This window comes from Myotis lucifugus, unplaced genomic scaffold, assembly GCF_000147115.1.
Source record: "Myotis lucifugus unplaced genomic scaffold, Myoluc2.0 scaffold_3, whole genome shotgun sequence".
Lineage (NCBI taxonomy): Eukaryota > Metazoa > Chordata > Mammalia > Chiroptera > Vespertilionidae > Myotis > Myotis lucifugus.
Window position 1 is genome coordinate 5,929,250 of NW_005871051.1, and position 23,280 is coordinate 5,952,529.

At 41.4% G+C, this 23,280-nt stretch overlaps 1 protein-coding gene and 1 long non-coding RNA gene across 2 annotated transcripts in view; both read left to right on the forward strand.

The window, feature by feature from the left end:
• Positions 1–1,647: 1,647 nt before the first annotated feature.
• On the forward strand, positions 1,648–4,789 carry LOC111827456. The gene is made up of 3 exons (XR_002831043.1): positions 1,648–1,861; positions 3,296–3,422; positions 4,731–4,789. It is a non-coding gene; the product is annotated as an uncharacterized LOC111827456 (long non-coding RNA).
• A 4,095-nt stretch (positions 4,790–8,884) lies between these two features.
• LOC102432042 (aldehyde oxidase 4-like) overlaps positions 8,885–23,280 on the forward strand; it is a 50,143-nt gene continuing 35,747 nt past the window's right edge. Inside the window, 7 exon segments of the mRNA XM_023763137.1 lie at positions 8,885–8,915; positions 11,269–11,420; positions 12,811–12,904; positions 13,875–13,984; positions 16,123–16,307; positions 17,648–17,810; positions 22,873–22,980. Coding sequence (XP_023618905.1) covers positions 8,885–8,915; positions 11,269–11,420; positions 12,811–12,904; positions 13,875–13,984; positions 16,123–16,307; positions 17,648–17,810; positions 22,873–22,980 — 843 coding nt within the window.

Here is a 23,280-nt window from a genome sequence, read left to right on the forward strand (position 1 = left end):
TGCTGGAGCTCAGACGAAGCAGGACCTTGTAAATTCAGTTTGTGGTGCCGGCCTTTTAAGAGGATCAGCTGGATCTCCAGCAGCCTCTGTGTCACTGAGCCCCAATCCGCACTGGTTTTTACAGCCTGTAATTTTTACTGCCTGTAGGAATTTCTCTGCCCAACTCTGGAATCCTGGGCTGGGGGACTGGTGTGGGGCTGGGACCCCTTGCTCCTCCGGGCAGCCTCTGCAGAGACGATTAAAAAAGTGGCCCATGTGGGTGCCAGACCAGCTCATTCTGCGCCTCTGCACCTCCTACCAGTCTCAGTGCGCTTTCTTCTTTACTTCTCTAGTTGTAGGACTTCCATTCAGCCAGCTTTCCAGCGGTTCTGGTTAATAGTTATTCTGTATTTTAGTTGTAATTTTGATGTGGTTGTGGAAGGCGATGAGTATAGGTGTTTACCTAAGGCCACTATCTTCCTACTTTGAATATATTGATTCTGTACAATCTTTTATGCACTAGTTCATTGATGGACACTCACGTTGCTTCCATATCTTGGCTATTGTAAATATTGCTGCAATGAACAGAGGTCTGCATATATTTTTTCAAATTAGCATGTCATGTTAACAAATGCAGTTTTCATTTCAGTAATTGTATTTTTAACTGATTCTTTTTTTATGTTTTCTGATTGTCATTCTTATGTTTCTTATGTCTTTGTTGAAGTTCTCACTAAATTCATCCACTCTTCCCCTAAGTTCATAGAACATCCTTATAACCAGTGTTTTAAGCTCTGCATCTGGTAGATTACTTGTCTCCATTTGTTGAGCTCTTTTTCTGAAGTTTTGTCCCATTCTTACATTTGGGACATTGTTCTTCGTTTCCCCAGCCATTTTGGCTGCTTCTTTGTGTGTGTTCCTGTTTTAGGTGAATCTGTTACACCTCCTGGTCTTGGCAGAGTTAGGTGTCCTGTGGGTCCCAGCAAGGCATTCTCCTTCATCACCCGAGTGGGTTGTATGTGCCCGCCTATTATAGTTGAGCTTTCATTGCTGTGGCAATGTCAGTGGGACAAATTGACCCCAAGTTAACTGGCTTGGAGGAGTGTCTGTGACTACAGCAGACAAGCTGTTTTTCAGGGGCTGTTTCCATGGAGTGGTTTTGCTTTAGCAATATTCTAGTGCCTGCACTGGCCACCCTTTGGGTCTGTTGTTTGTGTAGCTAATTGGTTGATGTTCCAGTGTGGTCTAAAACCATGTATGATGATTCTGGGACCTCTTGGGAGGATCTCTGGTGCAGACCAAGTCACTTGCTGTGCCTGGCCCAAGGCCACCAGGTAGAAGCTACAAAGTGATCTGCAGATGGTTGCCACCTGTGCTGGACCTAGAGGTGCCTGGGAAAGGCTAGGCTGCAAACCGAGGCCAGCTGCCACTTGTGCCAGAGGTATGAGGCATGCTGGGGCCAGATGCTACTTGTCTAGAGTTCATGTATCTCTAAGATATTTTAGGAAAGTCCACAGGGTAGGCCGAGAACTGTCACTTTAAAGAGGTTTCAGGCTTGTGCATAGTTTGGTAGGGCAGGTTCTTAGTAAATCACTAGGGTGGGGTGAACAGTGTTAGTCAAATTAATTGGAGACTCAGATTTGGCACTACCTGTACTAGCAGGCCGGGCAGGAGAAGGGCTGAACATAGGAACAATGGTGTCCACCAGATGGCTATGTGGGGGGAGAGCTCAACCAAGGAACAGTGGTGTGCACTCTGGGGTTTCTGTCCAAGAAAGAGCCACCCTTCCAGCCCTCACCTGAAGCCAGATGATTCAGGTGCCCTATGTCCCTGGCATTTTTCAAGCTGCTGTCCCTTTGCTGGAACTTGGGGCAAATGTTTGTGGGTAAGTAAATCTGTGCTTGGGCACTTTAAGAGGATGCCTGGGTCTCCAGCACTTCTCCGTCTCACTCAGACAGAAGCCCTGCTGATTTTCACAGCCAAGTATTGTAAGGACTCCTCTTCCTGGCAACTGGTGCTCTGGATATGAGGCTGGGATCCCTTGCTCCCTCCACAGCCGAGGTACCCCACCCTGTTCTTAACCATCATAGGTGCGTGTGGGATCAGCCTGTTTTGTGTCTTTGCCTCTCCTACCAGTCACTATGTGGCCTCTTCTTTAAATCCTTAGTTGTAGGAATTCCATTCAGCTAGTCTTCAGTGGTTATCAGTGATGGTTGTTTTATAATTTGATTGAAATTTTGATGGGGTCATGGGAGAAGCCAAGCACAGCATTTACCTACTCCACCATCTTGACCAGAGGTCTCTCTCAATATGCTGGATTTGTTCAGTAGTGCCCTGGAATAACCTCATATTGGCTTGTGAGAGCAGATTGTTAAATTTTGGGGAATTTTGTGAGCCATTCTTTAAACACAGCCATTATTAACAATGAAACTATACAAACTTAACATTAAATAAGTAATGATAAAAACAAAGTTAATAAATATCATTACTCATCATCTGCTAATTATTTTACTACATTTTACTGTTGTTTATACCCCTAAGATTATTTGTCTATTATATCTACTTGGTAGAATGGTATGCCACTATACATCTCTTCCCAGATTCAATAACATCACATTGAAGCCTGACACCAGCCCTATTGGAAATATTTTCACAAATAAAATTGGTAGAAACTACAAATCAGGACTTTTTTCCCCAGAGACCCAGTTGTTAAGATTGACCACCACATTTACATCCAGTTGATCTGCCACATCTGAAACCACACAGCCACATTTCCCTTTAGCTTTAGAACAATGTCTGTCCCTTTTTTTAATGGTTACATATGCCATTGTTGCATTAACATAATTATTTTTTTCAATTACAGTTGATATTCAATGGTATATCAGTTTCAGGTGTACAGCATAGTGGTTAGACATTTATTTAACTTCCAAGGTTCCCCCCAAGATGATGAAGTAAGTAAATATTATGCTTGACTTCTCCCCAATAAGTCTAGTACCCACCTAATACCATATATAATTATTAAAATATTATCGAATATCTGTCCTTTAAGTTTAGCCATAGTTGAACTATGTGGCTTTCATCTCAGGGGGCGTGCTGTTTGAAAAATGTTGAGCCAGTTGGTTGAGCACCATGCAAGAGACACATGGGACAAAGTCACACAGAGGAACCCAGAGTCATGTCTCCCATCTACATCTTCATGGCATAGGTTCTTTGTATAGAGTGGATGAAGTAAATTGTTATTTCTCACTCTCTTTTATTTCCTGTCCAGGATAAGGAAACCAAAGGCTTAATGCATAAATAATGTACCCTTTCTTCCCAGGAAAGACTTGCCAAGTGTCATGGCACACAGTGTGGCTTCTGCAGCCCAGGGATGGCGATGTCCATCTACACGCTGCTGAGGAACCACCCAGAGCCGACCCCTGAGCAAATAATGGAAGCTCTTGGAGGTGAGCCTTCCTGGCCTTCTGCAGGCAAGACCTGAGATAGGAATTGGCCAAGTAACTAGAGAAGGAGGTCTCAGCCATGGAGAGAAGTTGTGGCACAGCTTTGGGCTTCCTCTTCACTACCTCTCTTTACCCAAGTCCTTTCCAGGCAGTGCTGCCTTCATTTTGTCATTCAAGAGGCCAAGAATTGGGGCTATATTGGTTTATCACAAAACTTTCTCCCTCAATAGAACCCATTGTCCTTCTGCAAAGCCATTCAGATGGGCTGTTTATAATACTTTCATTAGAATCTTTTCTAAAAGTGGAAATCTGGATAGTATGGAAGAACAAGATTTTGTTGTTTATTTTTAAATTAATCTGTTAGGATCATTCATGAATTCTACTTATATTAATTATGCAAAGAGAATAGGCTTTCAGATACTTTATAGTTTTATGTTCTGGTTGGGTTCATTATAAGATCAAAGAGGTCATAGATAGCAATTACTTATCATAATAAGCTTGGTGATGAATTCAATTTTCTATAACAAATAGCTGTCAAGTTTAAGTCAACAAACACCATTTTCTACAAAAAAAAGAGAGCATGTCATGTTATCAAATGTAGTCTTCTGTAACAAACATTCGTAGTTTCAAAGTAACTGGTCACTAGTTCTTAGGAGAAAGCTGTAGGAGCAAATCTCTGAATATTATAAGAAAGCTCTTGGTCCCTTTCAATAAAAGACCTAGACAGAAATTCAGTTTTATGATGAAAAGATGTAGACTAAAACAAAGTAAAAATTCAACATATATTTATGGTAACTGGTATGGAAATATTCTCTAGTTACTAGAGTCTAGTAGTTTTCCTTGTCTCTCAACAACTTCTTTACTCAAAATGTTCAGTTTCTCACTAAGTACTAAAACTTTGGGCTATGGTTTCAATGATAATTTTAACCAAACCTGAATAGATTTGAACAATAGATAATCTTTGTTCAATGAAATAACCCACACTAATGAAGTATATAGAGTTTTGAAAAATCAGATATTTTGTGGTTTTTCTTGCTTTTTTAAAAAAAATATACACAGTTTTATAGCAATGAATTATTTCCTCCCAAATTCTATGTCTGTAATTCACATAGCGACCACTATGAGTCTATGTTGTAAATTCTGGTACAAGATCTATTTTTGAAGAACATCTCTGTTCCAAAGAGCAATTTTGCTGGTTTGGGAAGCAAAACAGAATTTAATTACTATTATAACTTTCCACTGAAAGCATGAAGTACAAATATGCAGTATATTTCTATATCATTTGTTAAACATTGATCTCTTCTTAATCAGGTAATTTGTGTCGCTGTACTGGATACCGACCAATTATAGAAAGTGGAAATACTTTCTGCATGGTAAGTTAAAATAAAGAATATGTATAAAATTTTTTTCAGCTGATTTATTGTTTCTTAATCTATATTTCATTTTCTTCAATAGAGTTTGCATCTATTGAAAAGAAAACTTATTAAAAGCTCAGTATATCCTCTATGCCATGTATATAAGCTTTGAAGGAACATGTATGAAAGAGAATTAGTGAACAGGAAGGGAAGACACAGAGGAGGCTTAAGAAGACTAAGCCTGGAAAGACATGATGAGTGCATGGAGTTGCAGTAACTGACCAGCGTAGTAACCGATGATCCTAAAGAGGAGACATACTTGCGACGAGGTCTCAGTGAGGTGTTTTTCCAGCACCCATTTTTTATTGCAAAAATTAATTATATAAAATTTCTATTGACCAAAACAACTCAAGGTATACAAGTTAATTCCAAATCCTAAATATTTTTTAAAAGAAACTACTTTTAGGCCAGTAATGAAGAATTCAAAAAGCCTAGCTTATTTTAAATCCTGAGTAAAATACTATTTGAATTGAACCATATCAATTGCCAATATTCCACCATTCTTGACCCATGAAAACAACTTCATATGATTCAACCCAATGCTATGTAATTATTTCCCTGGAGATGAAATCTATAGAAAGACAGGCATTTTGTTTCACTCATTCTGGGTCCCCACATTCAGACATTTACAGTTAGTTCCTTTATTGTGCATAGCGTTGTCACAATATCCAAATCCCTTCTTAACTCCATAGGAAATTACCTTACTCAAGTCCTCCCCAGAGACTTGAGTGAAAATATAAGCCACCACTTTAGCTCTTCTTAATGTCAAAAACTGTGCGCACCTATTGCATATTTAATCTAACAAACCTCTTTGGAACATGTTTTATTTTCCTAATTTAACAAACTCAACCCAGCTAGCATGTGCTAAAGCAGGAGCTAGAACCCAGGTCTTCTTGTCTCCATGTATGAAGGCAAACTAGTGGCCTGTGAACAGCCACAGACACAGGCCGTGTCTGTACATGACAAGGGCAGACAGGAATCATTATTCACCTGAGAGCTGCAGTCCCTGACCAGTGAACTCAGGCCCAAGACACTCGTTTGGTTCTACACGAAAGGTCCTGAAAATTAAGGTCAATGGTCTGGGACTTAAATTATCCAAATAATTCAGAATAGCTACACTAACATGCAGATAAACTCAGGTGTTCCATTTCTTTAGATGTGTGTGTAGCAGGTCTTCAAGGCAGTCTGCCTTCCCATGAGTTCATTAAAGATCCAAGCTGTCTGACCCTTACAAGGAAAAAGAGCCTTTTTGTTTTGTTTTGTTTCAAGTTACCACCTTACAACTACACTCCATTTACCTCACGTTTTAGTGGGAAACCTTAACTGCTGACCAAGCACTCCTCTAACTCTCTCCATCCTCCCCTGAGACTTCAATGAGACCATTAACAAGACCCTATCATGAGCGTGGTACACGTTCCTGCCATTTCTCTAGCTGTTCAGTGAATGAATACCTTGATCCCCACCCCAGCCCATTAAGAGTCCTTGAGGGCAAGGACACACTCTATGACCTCCTCCTGTGGGGCCTGGACACTGCCTGGTACTCAGGTTAGAATTTAAAGAATCAACCAATGATTTTGTTTTAAACTGCGTTCCTTCCGAAGGCATCAAATGTTTGTCAGATGAAAGGATCGGGAAAATGTTGCATGGATCAAGAGGAAGGGTCTTTTGTGAGTAGACAGGAAAAGGTAAGTATGTTCTGCTGCAGTTGGATTTGACTGAAAAATACCCACGTAAATCCAAATGTATTCACGTTATCTACTCTTTTGGGCATAAACAACCTTCAAAAGTCCCCCAAATGGGCAGGCCCCTGACTTTCATGAGGCCAGTCACCACAAAAGGCTGTCCTCTGTCAAAAGCATTGCAACTTTCTGTGCTAATCTGGGTTTACCCCCCCGTGACCCCCAATCAGGCGACATAAGCAGTGGTGCATCTTTATGCTCATGGCAAATACGTATCTGCAAATAACACTTGAGACCTAGTCAGAAACTTAAAACCCAACTCCTGACACCCAAAGAGCCAGTCCGGAGCTCAGTAAAGCTTCCAGGGGCACCGTCATGGTCCTCCGAAGGTGGGGAGAATCCCACTGGGGGCACCCTGGGCCCTGGCACCCACCTTTAGTGTCTGAGGTGTCAAAGGATCAGGCCCTAACTCTGAAGTCCCACAGTTAGAGACTCCTGTGCATCTCCCAGTTACTCTGAAGTTCCACTTGTATTTTGTTTTGTTTTGTCGAGATATGTACCAAACTGTATAATGAAGACGAATTCCAGCCCTTGGATCCAACCCAGGAACCTATATTCCCTCCCGAACTGATAGTAAGAAACTTTACTTTTATTTCAAAACATAATGTGCTATAGTAAGTTTGTATTATCCTGTGGAATTACCGAGCTTTAGACAGTAGAAGTTGGAATTGTGTCCACTATAATAACCCCTTTCCAGGAACTTGTTCAGCTCCACTGTAAATAATTTGAAGCAGATAGTTTAGAGGCGTGGGGCTGCCAGGACCTCAGAGATGATTTGGTCCCACCCCCTTCGTTGAAGAGTCTGAGCTCAGAGCTTGTAGGTGACGTACCCAATGTCACACAGCTACTCTGTGAGATACGTTGAAGGCATTTTGTACAACCGGTCCAGTAAAATTCAAATTATACTTATTATGATGGAATTAAGTTATTTTTACAGTTAACCTCTGTGATTTCAACTCAGGTGGGAGAGAGAGCGAATAATATAATCAGTGTGATAGGCCCATCATTCTACTCCATGACTATGCCCTGGAGAGAGCATGAGATGAGGGATATGATTCTACCGGCTTTTCAGAGTCTCAGTCCCTGCACACCCCTCAGAGTGTGAGAACTTGGACACGCCTTGTATTTAAAGACTATATGCATACATATTGATATAGATATACACATGTGTATATATACATTATAACAACATCCACATACACTATGTTTTTCAAGGATAACTTTGCCTATAAGCAATTTTTATCCTACCAAAAAATCCTAATCCCAAAGATGAGGCCCCTCTGAGTCACTCTTGGGACAGAACTAGAGCGAGAAGCCAGGCCCTTTAGACACTCATCATACCATGCGGCCTCCTCTTCACACACTTACTTCACAAACAGAGTCTGCTCTACTCTATATGCAGGCATTGACGGACAGACATCCATTGACGGACAGACATCTATTATGATGTTTAATGCAGTGGTGCCTACACAAAACTTACAAATCTGGTCCCAAACAAAGCCACCCTTTCCTGTTCCCTAGAAGTTAGGTCTCATCAGAAAACTAAAATGGCCAGCGGGCCATTTGGTCACCCAGAACAGTGTATATTACCTGAAAGTCTATGGGCTTTGCTTCTCTACAGAGGATGGCAGAAGATCCAAGCAAGAGAAGGCTGACATTTCAAGGGGAAAGGACTACCTGGATTACCCCTGTGGCCCTGAATAACCTCCTGGAGCTGAAAGCCAAGTACCCCAAGGCCCCCCTTGTCATGGGGAACACTGCAGTGGGTGGGTGTTTTAAAGTCTGTTCTTTAGGCAACCCAAACACTGTGTCTCTCTTTAAACTCCTCATAAATGCAATTCATCTTTACTAGTGGATGCCTCTGCCTTTAGAATGCTTTGTTGCTTTCTTTTGCAAATGTCTTTTTTGTCACCATTTTCCCTCTTGATTATCCATAAGCAACATCTATTAGCACTCATTGACTTCCTTTCCTAATTGCTTTAAATGCTTTTCTCCTTGAGGACCCGGCATTAAATTCAAAGATGAATTCCATCCAGTTTTCATATCTCCATTTGGGCTTCCAGAACTGTATTTTGTGGACAGCACAGATAACGGTATGCACCTTCTTTTTCAAATATGTAATGATTGGCTGTTGGTGGATTGTTCATTATATAAAATGGGCTGATTTGAGCACTTCATAGAATATCTGACCTCGTTTAATAATTCAAAAAATGTTTATTGAGCATCTACTCTGTGTTTTCTGTGAGCTTTTTCAAACTAACCCACTCCACTCAGCTGTGTCACTGAGGACTGCATTGTCATGGGAGCCGTAATGGCGGGAAGGTGCCCCGTAGTTCAGCCAGGTATGGGAAGAGTGACTGAATAAGACTTAAGACATTGGCTGGCTGGTAGGAAAGCGTCTTGCTAGACATCATTATTTTTCTTTTTTTTTTCCTTCACCCGAAGATATGTTTTTATTTTATTTTTAAATATTCTTATATGTTTTTATTTATTTCAGAGAGAGAAAGGGAGAGGGAGATATAGAAACATCAGTGAGACAGGATCATTAATTAGCTGCCTCCTGCATGCCCCCTACTGGGGATCGAGCCTGCAACCCAAGCTTGTGAATCAAACCGTGATCTCCTGGTTCATAGATCGACACTCAACCCTGAGCCACACTACTGGGCTGTTTTTATTTATTTTAGAGAGAGAGAGAAACACACGCCCGGACAGGGAATCTAACCCAAAACTTAGCTATATACCCTGACCAAGATTCAAACCCACAACCTGTTGGTGTACGGGACAACGCTCCCGTGGTCGGCAAACCGAGGCTCGCGGGCCACATGCGGCTCTTTGGCCCCTTGAATGTGGCTCTTCCACAAAATACTGACTTCTGTGCATGGGCCATGAAGTTTCAATCGCACTGTACGTGAGCACCCACACGTGGTATTTTGAGGAAGAGCCACACTCAAGGGGCCAAAGAGCCGCATGTGGCTCAGGAGCCGCGGTTTGCCCAGCTGCAGTTTGCCAACCACTGCTAACCAACTGAGCTCGCTAGACATTACTTTCTGATTCACAAATTTGTTTAAGGCTCATCTACACCCACACACACACACTCACTCACACACACACACACACACACACACACACACACAAACTAGACTACAAAATTTGAACGTTTAGCTGTGAACAATAACCTTATTTATTTTACGTTCTTTTAACAATTTAGCAAGTGCTTTCATATCTCATTTCTCTTTATCCTCACAACAGCCCTGGGAAGTATACATAGCAGGCAGCCTTGGGATCTCTGTTCTCCCAAACATTTGTAGAGTTAAAGGCTGAAATACCTTCCCAACTTCGCACAGCTATCAATCGGTTAAGTTGGGACTAGATCCCATGTCTTCTTACTCTTAGTCAAGTACTCCTTTGCATGATGCAGCAAATAAGGCTGCCTGAGAAACATATCCCACCATCCACTACCAAAACTCAGCATCTGAATGGAGAACACGCTACAGGAGCTAAAAATGCTACATAAAATGGGTTCTCCCCAGTGAGTAAATAGCAATCAAACGGAAAATTGTCTGCTTCCCTTCTGACCTGCTAATCTGAAGTCAGTCTGCCCATTAATTCTGTTCACCTTTTACACTCCCAGAAAGAGGTGGAGCAGGGGGAAGCCAGGCTGGTGCGGGGGGAGTGGGGGTTTGGAAGGAAGATTATGGAAGTACTTGGTGAGGGGGGGAGCAAGGGTTGGGGAGGTAGAGCCTACAGAATCAAAGCCAATGTTTCTCAATCTCTTTATTGCTGCCTCTCAGAGGGGCAATAGAACTTTTTTCTCTAATCATCTCTCCATGAAATTTTAAAACCACAGAGAGACAATGTATCTTTTTATGTACAGTATGTATATCAGAGCTTTATACATAAAAAGGAAAAGGTTTTTTTCACCCCCTTTGGGGCAGTATTGCCCCCCTTAAGAATACCTCCTACTGGTTTGGCTCAGTGGATAGAGCATCAGCCTGTGGACTCAAGGGTCCCAGGTTCGATCCAGGTCAAAGGCATGTACCTTGGTTGCGGGCACATCCTCAGTAGGGAGTGTGCAGGAGGCAGCTGAATCGATGTTTCTCTCTCATTGATGTTTCTAACTCTCTATCCCTCTCCCTTCCTCTCTGTAAAAAAATCAATAAAATATATTTTTAAAAAAGAATACATAAACTAGATGACATCACTACTCAAAGCATCCCCTGTGAGTTCACCTGCAGTAAACCGACCCGAGGCACAGGTGGGTGTCTATTCTCGTTCTGATAAGGGAACAGTAGGAAGCAACGGCTCTGGAAGGAAGGCAAGCGGGCAACGCGAACGTGCAGGTCAAGTCCCACTCGGGCTTACTGAGCTTTTAAGAACCTTATAAAATCTTGGCTGCAAATTTTATATTTGATCAATACATTCCAGAAAACACTAAATTAGAAATAAACTAATAAATTTCAAATATCTGTGGTTGAAATATATTAGCGTATATGCATATATGACCGTACACGTGACTGAGAAAAAGAATTTGGTACCTAATATCTGGGAATAATGAAAATTGACAGAAATGAGCTTCATCTTTGGTTCCTGTCATTCTCAGTTAATGAGAAAAGGGAAGATCTATTCGAAAGGTGGCTTCCATGCAGCCCAGGTGTCTTTTTCCTTTAAGGTTTCATGCCAGTGTTTTACTTTCAGGGGTGACCATCGGGGCGGGCTACAGCCTCGCCCAGCTGAATGATGCCTTAGGTTTTATTGTTTCGGAGCAACCAAAGGAGAAGACTAAGACCTACCGTGCCCTCCGGACGCACCTGAGGACGCTTGCCGGAGTCCAGATCAGGAGTATGGCGGTAGGTTCTCTAGTGTCATAGGAAATGGGCCATAGGTACAGTCAGCCATACAGTTCTGTTCAGTTGAGCAAACATCACTCTGAAGAGGAAACCCAACAAGGCAGTGTTGAATAAATCTCTGCAACATGAGTGTGTGTGTGTGTGTGTGTGTGTGCACATGCGCAGAGCGCTCGAGAAGGTCACATTGTGTGCATGTGTGTGCCCAGAGTAAGAAGCAGCATATTATATAACAAGATTATGCTCCTGGAATCTGATGGGGCCCAAATTCTAATCTCAGCCTGTCACTTGTGAGTGGCATGATCCTGGAGAAACCATTTTAAGCCACTGTTTCTCCATTGTAAAAATTAAGCCCGGACAGCATGGCTCAGTGGTTGAGCACCAACCTATGAACCAGGAGGTCACAGTTCGATTCCTGGTCAGAGCACATGCCCGGGTTTCCGGCTTGATCCTCAGTAGGCAGATGGCAGCTGATTAATGATTCTCTCTCATCATTGATGTTTCTATTCCTTTCTCCCTCTTCCTTCCTCTCTGAAATTAAAAATAAAAATTAAGGTTCAACCCAATGGACTGTCTCTAAGATCCTGTCTGGTTCTAACAGTCTGTGAAAGGTGTCTTATCCAAGGTTTAGTAAACAAGAGCCTGCCTTTCTGAAATACTCTTTTATGGATGGTTCTCCTCTTAGAGCTTTGCGATGAGGTCAGTTTCCAAACATGTGTATCCCAAATGTCAACTCTTGGACATCCCCAGTTATCTAGTTTATCAAGGTTTCCTATTATCTAAGATTTAAGAGAAATTTGGTTCAAACCACTACCCATTCCACACAAGGTGAGTAGTTCAGTGGCGCTGAGAGGGGGACACATTTTTCCTAGTTGTCTCTGGCTCTATTTCTGTTGATTCTCAAAATCCACCATATGTTTTCACCTTGGGCATCTTCTATCCCTTTTTCTGGATCATGTTTTCCTCTCATCATCTTGCCTTCTTAGCTCCCTTCAAATGTCCTCCTTATTGACAGTTTGGGCACAGCAGCACCGCAAACATTTAGAAAATGAGTTCCATTTCCCGGTTCTTTAGAGTTTCCTCAGGCTGCAGTCTGCATCTTCCCCTGTGTTACAGAACACTCACTCTAGGGCCAGTTCTCAGAGACAGCTGTCTCCTCGTTACACATGGGAAAGGAATATTTTCTCAGGCAATGAGTCTGAATGGAGTCAGGGGTCAGAACCTTGCCCCGTATGTTGTCCGAATCTACTTCACTGCCCCAAAGCTCTGCCAGATCTTTCTACGATGCAGAGAAGAGAATTAAAAAGCTTACACAAGATCCCTGCATGCATAACTGCTTATCTGTTAAATAGCTAAGAGTAGCTATAAAGAAATGTCTCCTTTATTTATTTAGACTTTAGGAGGACATGTGGTGAGCAGGCCGAATTTTTCTGACCTAAATCCAATTTTAGCAGCAGGAAGTGCTACCATCAATCTGATATCTAAAGGTAAGAGACCAATTTTAAGCATTTTGTTTTATAATTATCAATGTCAGGTACCTCCTTCCATGAGCTATGACCTGGGAACCCAAGTATATCCAACTTAGACTTACCAAATACATATAGGTGACAACTACATTCCCTCAAACATAAGGATGAAGCTGAGATCAATTATCCTGTTCTCTAGATATTCTGTATCTCATAGATAAGTTACTGCACCAAATAATTTTTCTTAACTGTTTGGTCACATTCATCACAGTCCAAAAGCAGTTATCAAAAAATGTCTGAGGTGCATCTCTGTGGTTTCAAAGTTTTATGGCATATTTGATTTCAGAGTTTCATAAAGGTGGAATTTTTCTTCTAGGACTTTTCATTTTAAACAAAATCAACTTTGTGGGGCACATGACTCATTACTTCTCTCTTTATTCACAACCGGTTTAATCCTTGCCAAGGGAAAATGATTGTACTTAAGGAAATAAAAGCAGTGCATATTATTCATAGAACTATTGTTGTAACCCTGTCTTTGATTAAAATCACATTTAAAAAATATGGTGGATCAAATAAGAAAGCAGGGCAAACTGCTTAAAGAAAAGAAGCTATATCTGAGGCACCCACCTCTGCCACTAGTCCCACCTCCAGCACTTGGGACAGGTCATCTAACCTCTCCGGACCTCTGGACCTCAGGTTTCCCATGTGTGAAATACATTCTCCCCATTTCCCGTTTGTGAAACTGGGTTGCTTCTGTATAGCCTTTCAGCTTATCTGGCCCAACCCTTTCATTCCAACAATGAGGAACCAGAAGCCCCAAAGGTTCTGGGACTTCCCTAAGGAGACACAGCGTGGAACCTGGAGCTAGAACCCACATTGTCTGGCCCCCAGCCATCACTCTCTCTCTTTCACCGAATACATCCCCTCTGCCCTTGGCTGTATATTCTCCAATTGAATATGTGCATTCTAATCAAGGTCATTTCTCTGACAGAAGGAGAACGGCAGATTCCTTTAGACGGCCATTTCCTTGAGAGATCGCCTGAAGCTGACCTTAAGTCAGAAGAGATTGTGTTATCTGTGTATATTCCCCACTCTACACAGGTAAGGACTCCTGACCCGCTGCCCGCCCAGGGGCACCCTGAACCCTGTGCAGGAGCCATAGACAGACTCCCAGGGATAGTGCCTTCTCCTTTCCCAACCAGCAGCTGCAGGGAGACGATTGGTCTGTGCTCAGGAATGGCCAGATTCTCAATGACCATTTCATTTGCTTTCCTATCAGGGCCATCTTGAGCTTTTGTGGACCTTGGACATTTTTGCCTTCATGGGTCTCTGTTCATAAAAAATCAAATCAATGACCATCCTATATAATAAAAGCATAATATGCTAATTAGACTGGACGTCCTTCCGGACGAAGCTGGGGCTGCCAGGGAAGCCCAGGTCCCAGGTGCCAGAGGAAAGCTGGTGCCGGCAGCCGGGGGAAGGAAGGCTTACTCTTGCACGAATTTCATGCATTGGGCCTCTAGTGTTATTACAAAGATGAATATAACCCAGTGTTATATATTCATTGTTACTATATTCATCTTTTCTTTTGTTTTTAAAAGAATTTAAAAGAAAAACATTTCTGTGGGCCTTCTCTCTGCAAAGAAGAGCCTTTTGTGTGAGCAGCTGAATTTTTAGTTTCAGATAAATATGCATTTTAGCCAAGACTGAGGCAAACTATCGCCAATATCACCTCCCATAAGTTCCTGGTGAACTGAAAGTTCATTACCATAAAATACTTCCAAGTCAACCAACATTTGTTAACCAAATACTTTAAATAAAATTTAAAGTCAGGCATGGGGCTAAATCCAGGAGACACCACGCTGATGTATAAGACACAGTGTCCTGTCTTCCAAGGTCTGTAAATCTCAAAGGAAGGGCTTGAGATAGGAAACAGGAAATGAGTGGACAAAAAGCTGGGGTGGTTCCTGTGATGGGGAGAGTCCTCCCCTGTGTTGTTCAAAAGGGAAGGGAAGCATAGGTCAGTGGAGAGAAGAGGGTGGTCATTTCAGGTGAGAGAACAGCATGAGGATGGGGATTGGGGTGAATGGCAGCTGGAGGAGCCCCATGAAATGAGACTGGATGGGAGCTGGGGCCCCATATCTATTGCTTCATCAGGAGCTGGTACATGTTCTAGCAGACAACCACCTCGGAAGCAAGGTAAAATCTTAATAAGTGGTATTTTAAGAATATCAATCCACTGGAAAGATCGAGGAAAAATTGGTTGGAGGGTAGACTGAAGGTTGAATGAATAGTTAGGAGGCTAATGCAACAATTCAGGTGGGAGAAGGTAATGAGGGTGGTGGCAGCAGGAATGGAAAGTCCCCCCAGTCAGTACATAGAGTAAATGTGACGAGTGTCTCCAGCACTTCCTTATCACCTTTGCTTTCCAAATCAAAAATGTTTTATCCTTGACAGGGTCCGTGGTGGTAGGGTTACCTTCTCCCCCACCCCACCAAGATACTGGCCACACAAAGAGATGTTCTCCCGTTTTGTCACTCTAATATTTAACACTAATCATGAAATTTAACCTAAAATGACAAATTTAAACCTGAAAAACACTGGAAGCCATTTAGTGCTGTAGTTTTCAAGCTTTGTTTTTTTTTTTTTAACAGTAGAATTCTTTCTGCAAATGAAATTTACATAGAACACCAAACTAGTTAAAAGTGAAGGTTTGGTAGTTTGCTCTGAGAGACACCCCACCTCTGGATCCTCCCCTCATCCTTTGAGGCACCATCTGATCAAACCCAACCTTCTCCTTTTAAAGAAAATTAAGACCCAAACAGTTTAAGTTGTTTGCCCGAAGCCAGGTGAGGTGATTTGGAGTTGAAAGTAGATCAGCATAGACTCTGAAGCCAGACGGCTAGGGTTTGAACCCCAGCTCTGCCACTTACTGTGTGACCTTGTGTAAGTTAGTTAACCTCTCAGTTCCCTCATCAGTAAATTGGAAATGAGTACAGTTACTGTGAGAATTAAATATTAACATACTAGCAGGTAAAACACACGGGCCAGTGCTCACATACCATCAGCTCTACAGTTAATAACAGTGAGAATTCCAGACCATTAGCAGGGTCCTTTTTATTATTAATAATCACCTAAGTGCCCTGTTTGTCACACAGTAGAGACAAGCACAAACCTTTCTGAGTGTTTTTTTTTTCTTTATTGATTATGGTATTACATATGTGTCCTTATTCCTCCAGTGGCACTTTGTGTCGGGACTGCGGCTGGCCCAACGCCAGGAGAATGCCTTTGCCATTGTCAATGCCGGGATGAGTGTGAAGTTTGAAGATGGCACAGACACAATCAAGGACCTTAAAATATTCTATGGGCGTGTTGGCCCCACTGTGGTCTCTGCAAAGCAAACCTGCAAGCAGCTCATCGGGAGGTAGGTCACAGCACATCCAGAACATAGAACCCAGGCCTTCCTATTTTACTGAAAATAGCACGTAGAGATTTTTTTCTGATTATAAAATATAGCTATATATTCATTTAAAAAATTTAATTGCTGCCAAAAAAATAGGATAACGAAAATAAAAGTCACCCCCAAACCAACATATTTCAAGGTACAGTAATTTTTGTTGTTGTTTCTGTAATAAGATTACTGCACAAATTAATAAAAGTAGATATAACCTTCAAATTTTCACTTTTAATTAACCTACACAGTAAGTAAACATTTCCAATACTGTGTCCTAAGATATCTGAACATTTCCTTAAACCACATAAAGAGGATGAAATATTCTAAAAGGTTAAATGGCCTTCCTCTCGTCACTCTCAATACAGAGAACATCTTGATGGTCGCACCTGGGGTGGGGGGAGAGAAAGTGGGCACAAATGGAAGAAGGGGGTTGAAAAGTACAAACTTCCAGCTATAAAATGAGTAATTCACGGGAATTTAATGTATAGCATGGTGACTATCCTATATAATAAAAGCCTATTATGCTAAGTGTCCCATCGTCCGGTGGTCCATTCAACCTATCAAAGCGTAATATGCTAATGATATGCTAAAGCCACTCAACCGCTCTCTATGACGTCCACTGGCCACCAGGGGGCAGACAGTTGTCTGGTAGACCAGTTGCTATGACATGCACTGGCCACCAGAGGGCAGACGCTCCAACCGGTAGATTAGCTTGCTGCTGGGGTCCAGCTGATTGGGACTGAGTGAGATAGGCCAGACACACCCTGGAGCCTTCCCACAGTCCCTACCCTCCTGGCCAACTTCCGGAATCCCTCCCTGGCCCCAATCATGCACCAGTGGACTCCCTTGGCCTGGCTTGTGCCCTCTTGCAATCCGGGACCCCTCAGGGGATGTCAGAGAGCCAGTTTCAGCCTGATCCCGCAGGCCAGGCCGAGGGACCCCACTAGTTAATAATGCTGTATTTTGTATTTAAAAGTTAAGAGAGTAGATATTTATAATTCTCATCACACTCTGGCCTGGTGGCTCGGTTGGTTGAAGCATCATCCCATACACCAAAAGGCTGTGGGCTCGATTCCCGGTCAGGGTACATACCTAGATTGTGGGTTCGATCCCCAGTTGGGGCACATTCAGGAGGCAACAGATCGATGTTTCTCCCACTGCATCAGATTCTAAATAAAGCAGGTGAAATATTTAAGGATATTTTATGTCGACTTCAAAGATGGCTACAGATTGCTCCCCATCTTCCCTTGTTCTATCAGTTTAGTGTGTCTTCGCCTCATCTGTGGAATGTTTGCATTCTTCCCTACTAGGCAATGGGATGACCACATGCTGAGCGATGCGTGCCGATTGGTCCTGGATGAGATTTACATTCCGCCAGGAGCTGAGGGTGGCATGGTAGAATATAAGCGAACCCTCATGATCAGCTTACTCTTCAAATTCTACCTCAAAGTGAGGCGAGGACTGAATAAAATGGTAAACGACTTCTCTGAGACTCTGGGTGCCTTGACATTCTGAGTGGGAGTCTGCACAGGAAGGACTTGCCCTGCATGGTTTTGATACCCATCAAGGGCACTGAGTATGGGCCCTTCTCGCTCTTCTTTGTTCCTCTCCTTCCCTTCTCCTTCACTATTGGGCTGAGAAGGGGACAATCTTGGTGTTCTATTTGCCCTATAATTTGTATAACAAATACTAATATGCATGCAAGTTGACCTGCTGTCACAAAAAACCTTCAGTAAGTAAATCATAACATCTTTCCCTATTTTAAGAAAAAAAATGTTAATAACCCAACTTTAATATTTAGAAAATGTGAATAAGCCAGAAAAGAGGAAAAAGCATTTGTAATCCTATCACTGTAGCTAGCCACTATTAATATTTTGATATGTATCCTTCTAAAACCTTCTTTATGGATGTGTATGTATATATGCCACATATATACACCCATAGAACTGGTTGCTTATTTCACTTTGTAATATAAACTTCTCTCAGTGTCATTAAATATTTTTCAGTGACATTATGACATAAGTTTACATGTCATGTTTATGGAAAGATGTACCATTATTTGGTACATGTTCTAGCAGACAACCACCTCGGAAGCAAGGTAAAATCTTAATAAGTGGTATTTTAAGAATATCAATCCACTGGTAAGATAGAGGAAAAATTGGTTGGAGGGTAGACTGAAGGTTGAATGAATAGTTAGGAGGCTAATGCAACAATTCAGGTGGGAGAAGGTAATGAGGGTGGTGGCAGCAGGAATGGAAAGTCCCCCCAGTCAGTACATAGAGTAAATGTGACGAGTGTCTCCAGCACTTCCTTATCACCTTTGCTTTCCAAATCAAAAATGTTTTATCCTTGACAGGGTCCGTGGTGGTAGGGTTAGCTTCTCCCCGACCCCACCAAGATACTGGCCACACAAAGAGATGTTCTCCCGTTTTGTCACTCTAATATTTAACACTAATCATGAAATTTAACCTAAAATGACAAATTTAAACCTGAAAAACACTGGAAGCCATTTAGTGCTGTAGTTTTCAAGCTTTGTTTTTTTTTTTTTTTAACAGTAGAATTCTTTCTGCAAATGAAATTTACATAGAACACCAAACTAGTTAAAAGTGAAGGTTTGGTAGTTTGCTCTGAGAGACACCCCACCTCTGGATCCTCCCCTCATCCTTTGAGGCACCATCTGATCAAACCCAATCTTCTCCTTTTAAAGAAAATTAAGACCCAAACAGTTTAAGTTGTTTGCCCGAAGCCAGGTGAGGTGATTTGGAGTTGAAAGTAGATCATCATAGACTTTGAAGCCAGACGGCTTGGGTTTGAACCCCAGCTCTGCCACTTACTGTGTGACCTTGTGTAAGTTAGTTAACCTCTCAGTTCCCTCATCAGTAAATTGGAAATGAGTACAGTTACTGTGAGGATTAAATATTAACATACTAGCAGGTAAAACACACGGGCCAGTGCTCACATACCATCAGCTCTACAGTTAATAACAGTGAGAATTCCAGACCATTAGCAGGGTCCTTTGTATTATTAATAATCACCTAAGTGCCCTGTTTGTCACACAGTAGAGACAAGCACAAACCTTTCTGAGTGTTTTTTTTTTCTTTATTGATTATGGTATTACATATGTGTCCTTATTCCTCCAGTGGCACTTTGTGTCGGGACTGCGGCTGGCCCAACGCCAGGAGAATGCCTTTGCCATTGTCAATGCTGGGATGAGTGTGAAGTTTGAAGATGGCACAGACACAATCAAGGATCTTAAAATATTCTATGGGCGTGTTGGCCCCACTGTGGTCTCTGCAAACCAAACCTGCAAGCAGCTCATTGGGAGGTAGGTCACAGCACGTCCGGAACATAGAACCCAGGCCTTCCTATTTTAATATTTTAATGAAAATAGCACTTAGGATTTTTCTCTGCTTATAAAATATAGCTATATATTCATTTTAAAAATTTAATTGCTGAAAAAAAAAAGATAAGGAAAATAAAAGTCACCCCAAAACCAACATATTTCAAGGTACAGTAATTCTTTTTTTGTCGTTTCTGTAATAAGATTACTGCACAAATTAATAAAAGTAGATATAACCTTCAAATTTTCACTTTTAATTAACCTACATTTCCAATGCTGTGTCCTAAGATATCTGAACATTTCCTTAAACCACATAAAGAAGATAAAATATTCTAAAAGGTTAAATGGCCTTCCTCTCGTGACTCTCAATACAGAGAACATCTTGATGGTTGCACCTGGGGTAGGGGGGGAGAGAAGGTGGGCACAAATGGAAGAAGGGGGTTGAAAAGTACAAACTTCCAGCTATAAAATGAATAATTCACGGGAATTTAATGTATAGCATGGTGACTATCCTATATAATAAAAGCCTAGTATGCTAAGTGTCCCATCGTCCGGTCATCCATTCAACCTATCAAAGCCTAATATGCTAATGATATGCTAAGGCCCTCTCTATGACGTCCACTGGCCACCAGGGGGCAGTTGTCTGGTAGACCAGTTTCTATGACATGCACTGGCCACCAGAGGGCAGACGCTCCAACCGGTAGATTAGCTTGCTGCTGGGGTCCAGCCTATTGGGACTGAGTGAGATGGGCCAGACACACCCTAGAGCCTTACCACAGTCCCTAAGCAGCTGGCAAACTTCCCTAATCCCTCCCTGGCCCCAATCATGCACCAGTGGGGTCCCTCAGCCTGGCCTGTGCCCCCTTGCAATCCGGGACCCCTCAGGGGATGTCAGAGAGCCAGTTTCAGCCTGATCTCGCAGGCCAGGCCTAGGGACCCCACTAGATAATAATGCTGTAATTTGTATTTAAAAGTTGTTAAGAGAGTAGATCTTTAAAATTCTCATCACACTCTGGCCTGGTGGCTCGGTTGGTTGAAGCATCATCCCATACACCAAAAGGCTGTGGGCTCGATTCCCGGTCAGGGTACATACCTAGATTGTGGGTTCGATCTCCAGTTGGGGCACATTCAGGAGGCAACAGATCGATGTTTCTCCCTCACATCGATGTTTCTCTCACTGCATCAGATTCTAAATAAAGCAGGTGAAATATTTAAGGATATTTTGTGTCGACTTCAAAGATGGCTACAGATTGCTCCCCATCTTCCCTTGTTCTATCAGTTTAGTGTGTCTTCGCCTCATCTGTGGAATGTTTGCATTCTTCCCTACTAGGCAATGGGATGACCACATGCTGAGCGATGCGTGCCGATTGGTCCTGGATGAGATTTACATTCCGCCAGGAGCTGAGGGTGGCATGGTAGAATATAAGCGAACCCTCATGATCAGCTTACTCTTCAAATTCTACCTCAAAGTGAGGCGAGGACTGAATAAAATGGTAAACGACTGCTCTGAGTCTCTGGGTGCCTTGACATTCTGAGTGGGAGTCTGCACAGGAAGGACTTGCCCTGCATGGTTTTGATACCCATCAAGGGCACTGAGTATGGGCCCTTCTCGTCCTTCTTTGTTCCTCTCCTTCCTTTCTCCTTCACTACTGGGCTGAGAAGGGGACAATCTTGGTGTTCTATTTGCCCTATAATTTGTATAACAAATACTAATATGCATGCAAGTTGACCTGCTGTCACAAAAAACCTTCAGTAAGTAAATCATAACATCTTTCCCTATTTTAAGAAAAAAAATGTTAATAACCCAACTTTAATATTTAGAAAATGTGAATAAGCCAGAAAAGAGGAAAAAGCATTTGTAATCCTATCAGTGTAGCTAGCCACTATTAATATTTTGGTATGTATCCTTCTAAAACCTTCTTTATGGATGTGTATGTATATATGCCACATATATACACCATAGAACCGGTTGCTTATTTCACTTTGTAATATAAACATCTCTCAGTGTCATTAAATATTTTTCAGTGACATTATGACATAAGTTTGCATGTCATGTTTATGTACCATTATTTGGTCTATTCCTTATTTTTAGACATTTAGATTGTTTCTAATTTTTTATTAACTTTTTTTTCCTTTTTAGCCTAGTTTAAAATGACTTCCACAGCAGTTCCTCAAAATATGGCCCACAACTGAGTGTCCTCTTAACTCATGAACTGACTCACAAATGGCAGATAAATGATTATACCCACATTTCTTTTATGCCTGAGAATTTTACTCTCTTAGTTCAGCTAGCCTTTTTATTATTATTTTATTAACATTATTTATTAGTAGTATTATCATATTCTATTATGTTTTATTATATACCCTATTATGTGTTATATCATATTTCAGTATATTAATATGTAATCAGTATATATCTAATATATTATTGTATGTAATCTATTAAATATATGTTTTTATTTTCTATTTATTATATATTATCATATATTCTCTAAAATATGACATGTTCTATTATGTTATATATTCTATCATAGAATTTAAAATGCAGAGAAACAAAATTTTAAAAAATCAACTCTAATCCAGTAATCCTACAATTAACATATGAATACATACTTTTATATTTTTAAGTTGAAAAAATGGAATCATACTGTACACAAGTTTTTTCACTTAATTGTATTTCATGAGCATTTTCAATGTCAATAAGTACACTTCTACAAAATTATTTTTAATGACTGCAGAATATTGTATCTTATGGATATACCATAATTTGTGTAGCCATTTCCTTGTTGTTGGGTGTTTAGTTTAATTCTAGTTTCTTCACTGGCACAAATAGTCTGTAATTGGGCACCCTTGTAGATAACTCACAAGTCATCTTTGCCTACTCCCTCAGTTGTTTCTTTGAGGTACATGCCCAGGAGGTTGGCTTGGATTTGAAAGCACAGATCCATTTAGAAGTATATACATACTTCCACTCGTTCAAAAAGGAGACCTGGTCATGAAGGGAGTTCTTCCCTTCCTGGAAAAAGCATTCACTTTTCTGTGCACATAAGTAGATGCAGTTATTCTTCAAATAACTGCTACCAGCCTAGGGAACTTGAAGCTCAGGGCTCTCCCGCAGAACTGGCATCTAATATCTGAAATACTTCTACACGAGTTTCCAAGCTAGTCACTCAGATTGTAAAATTGAATATCAAGTAATCTTCTTTCTAGGATCCCCAGAAGTTTCCTGATATCCCAGAAAATTTCATGAGTGCTGTAGACAATTTCCCCATAGGAACACCCCGAGGACTTCAGATGTTCCAGGTTGGTGGGTAGGGTTTTTGCTTTCTAGTAGGCTTAGTCATTCAGATGTATGCATTACACATGTGTTTCCCCCTTTTCAATAGCCATATTTTGTGTTACATGTAAAGATAAAATCTACTGAAACCAGCTGATGTGACCCATTGTCACCCACACACAACTTGCTTGGTTTAGCGTTTATGTTTTTACTCAAGACTACACAAAGAATTTGATTTTGAATCTCCCTTCTTAACTATTTTCAGCTTTTTTACTTAAAATTTCCTCCTTTCCTTGGCCACTGTTGGTCCTTTTTTTAAAACCTCA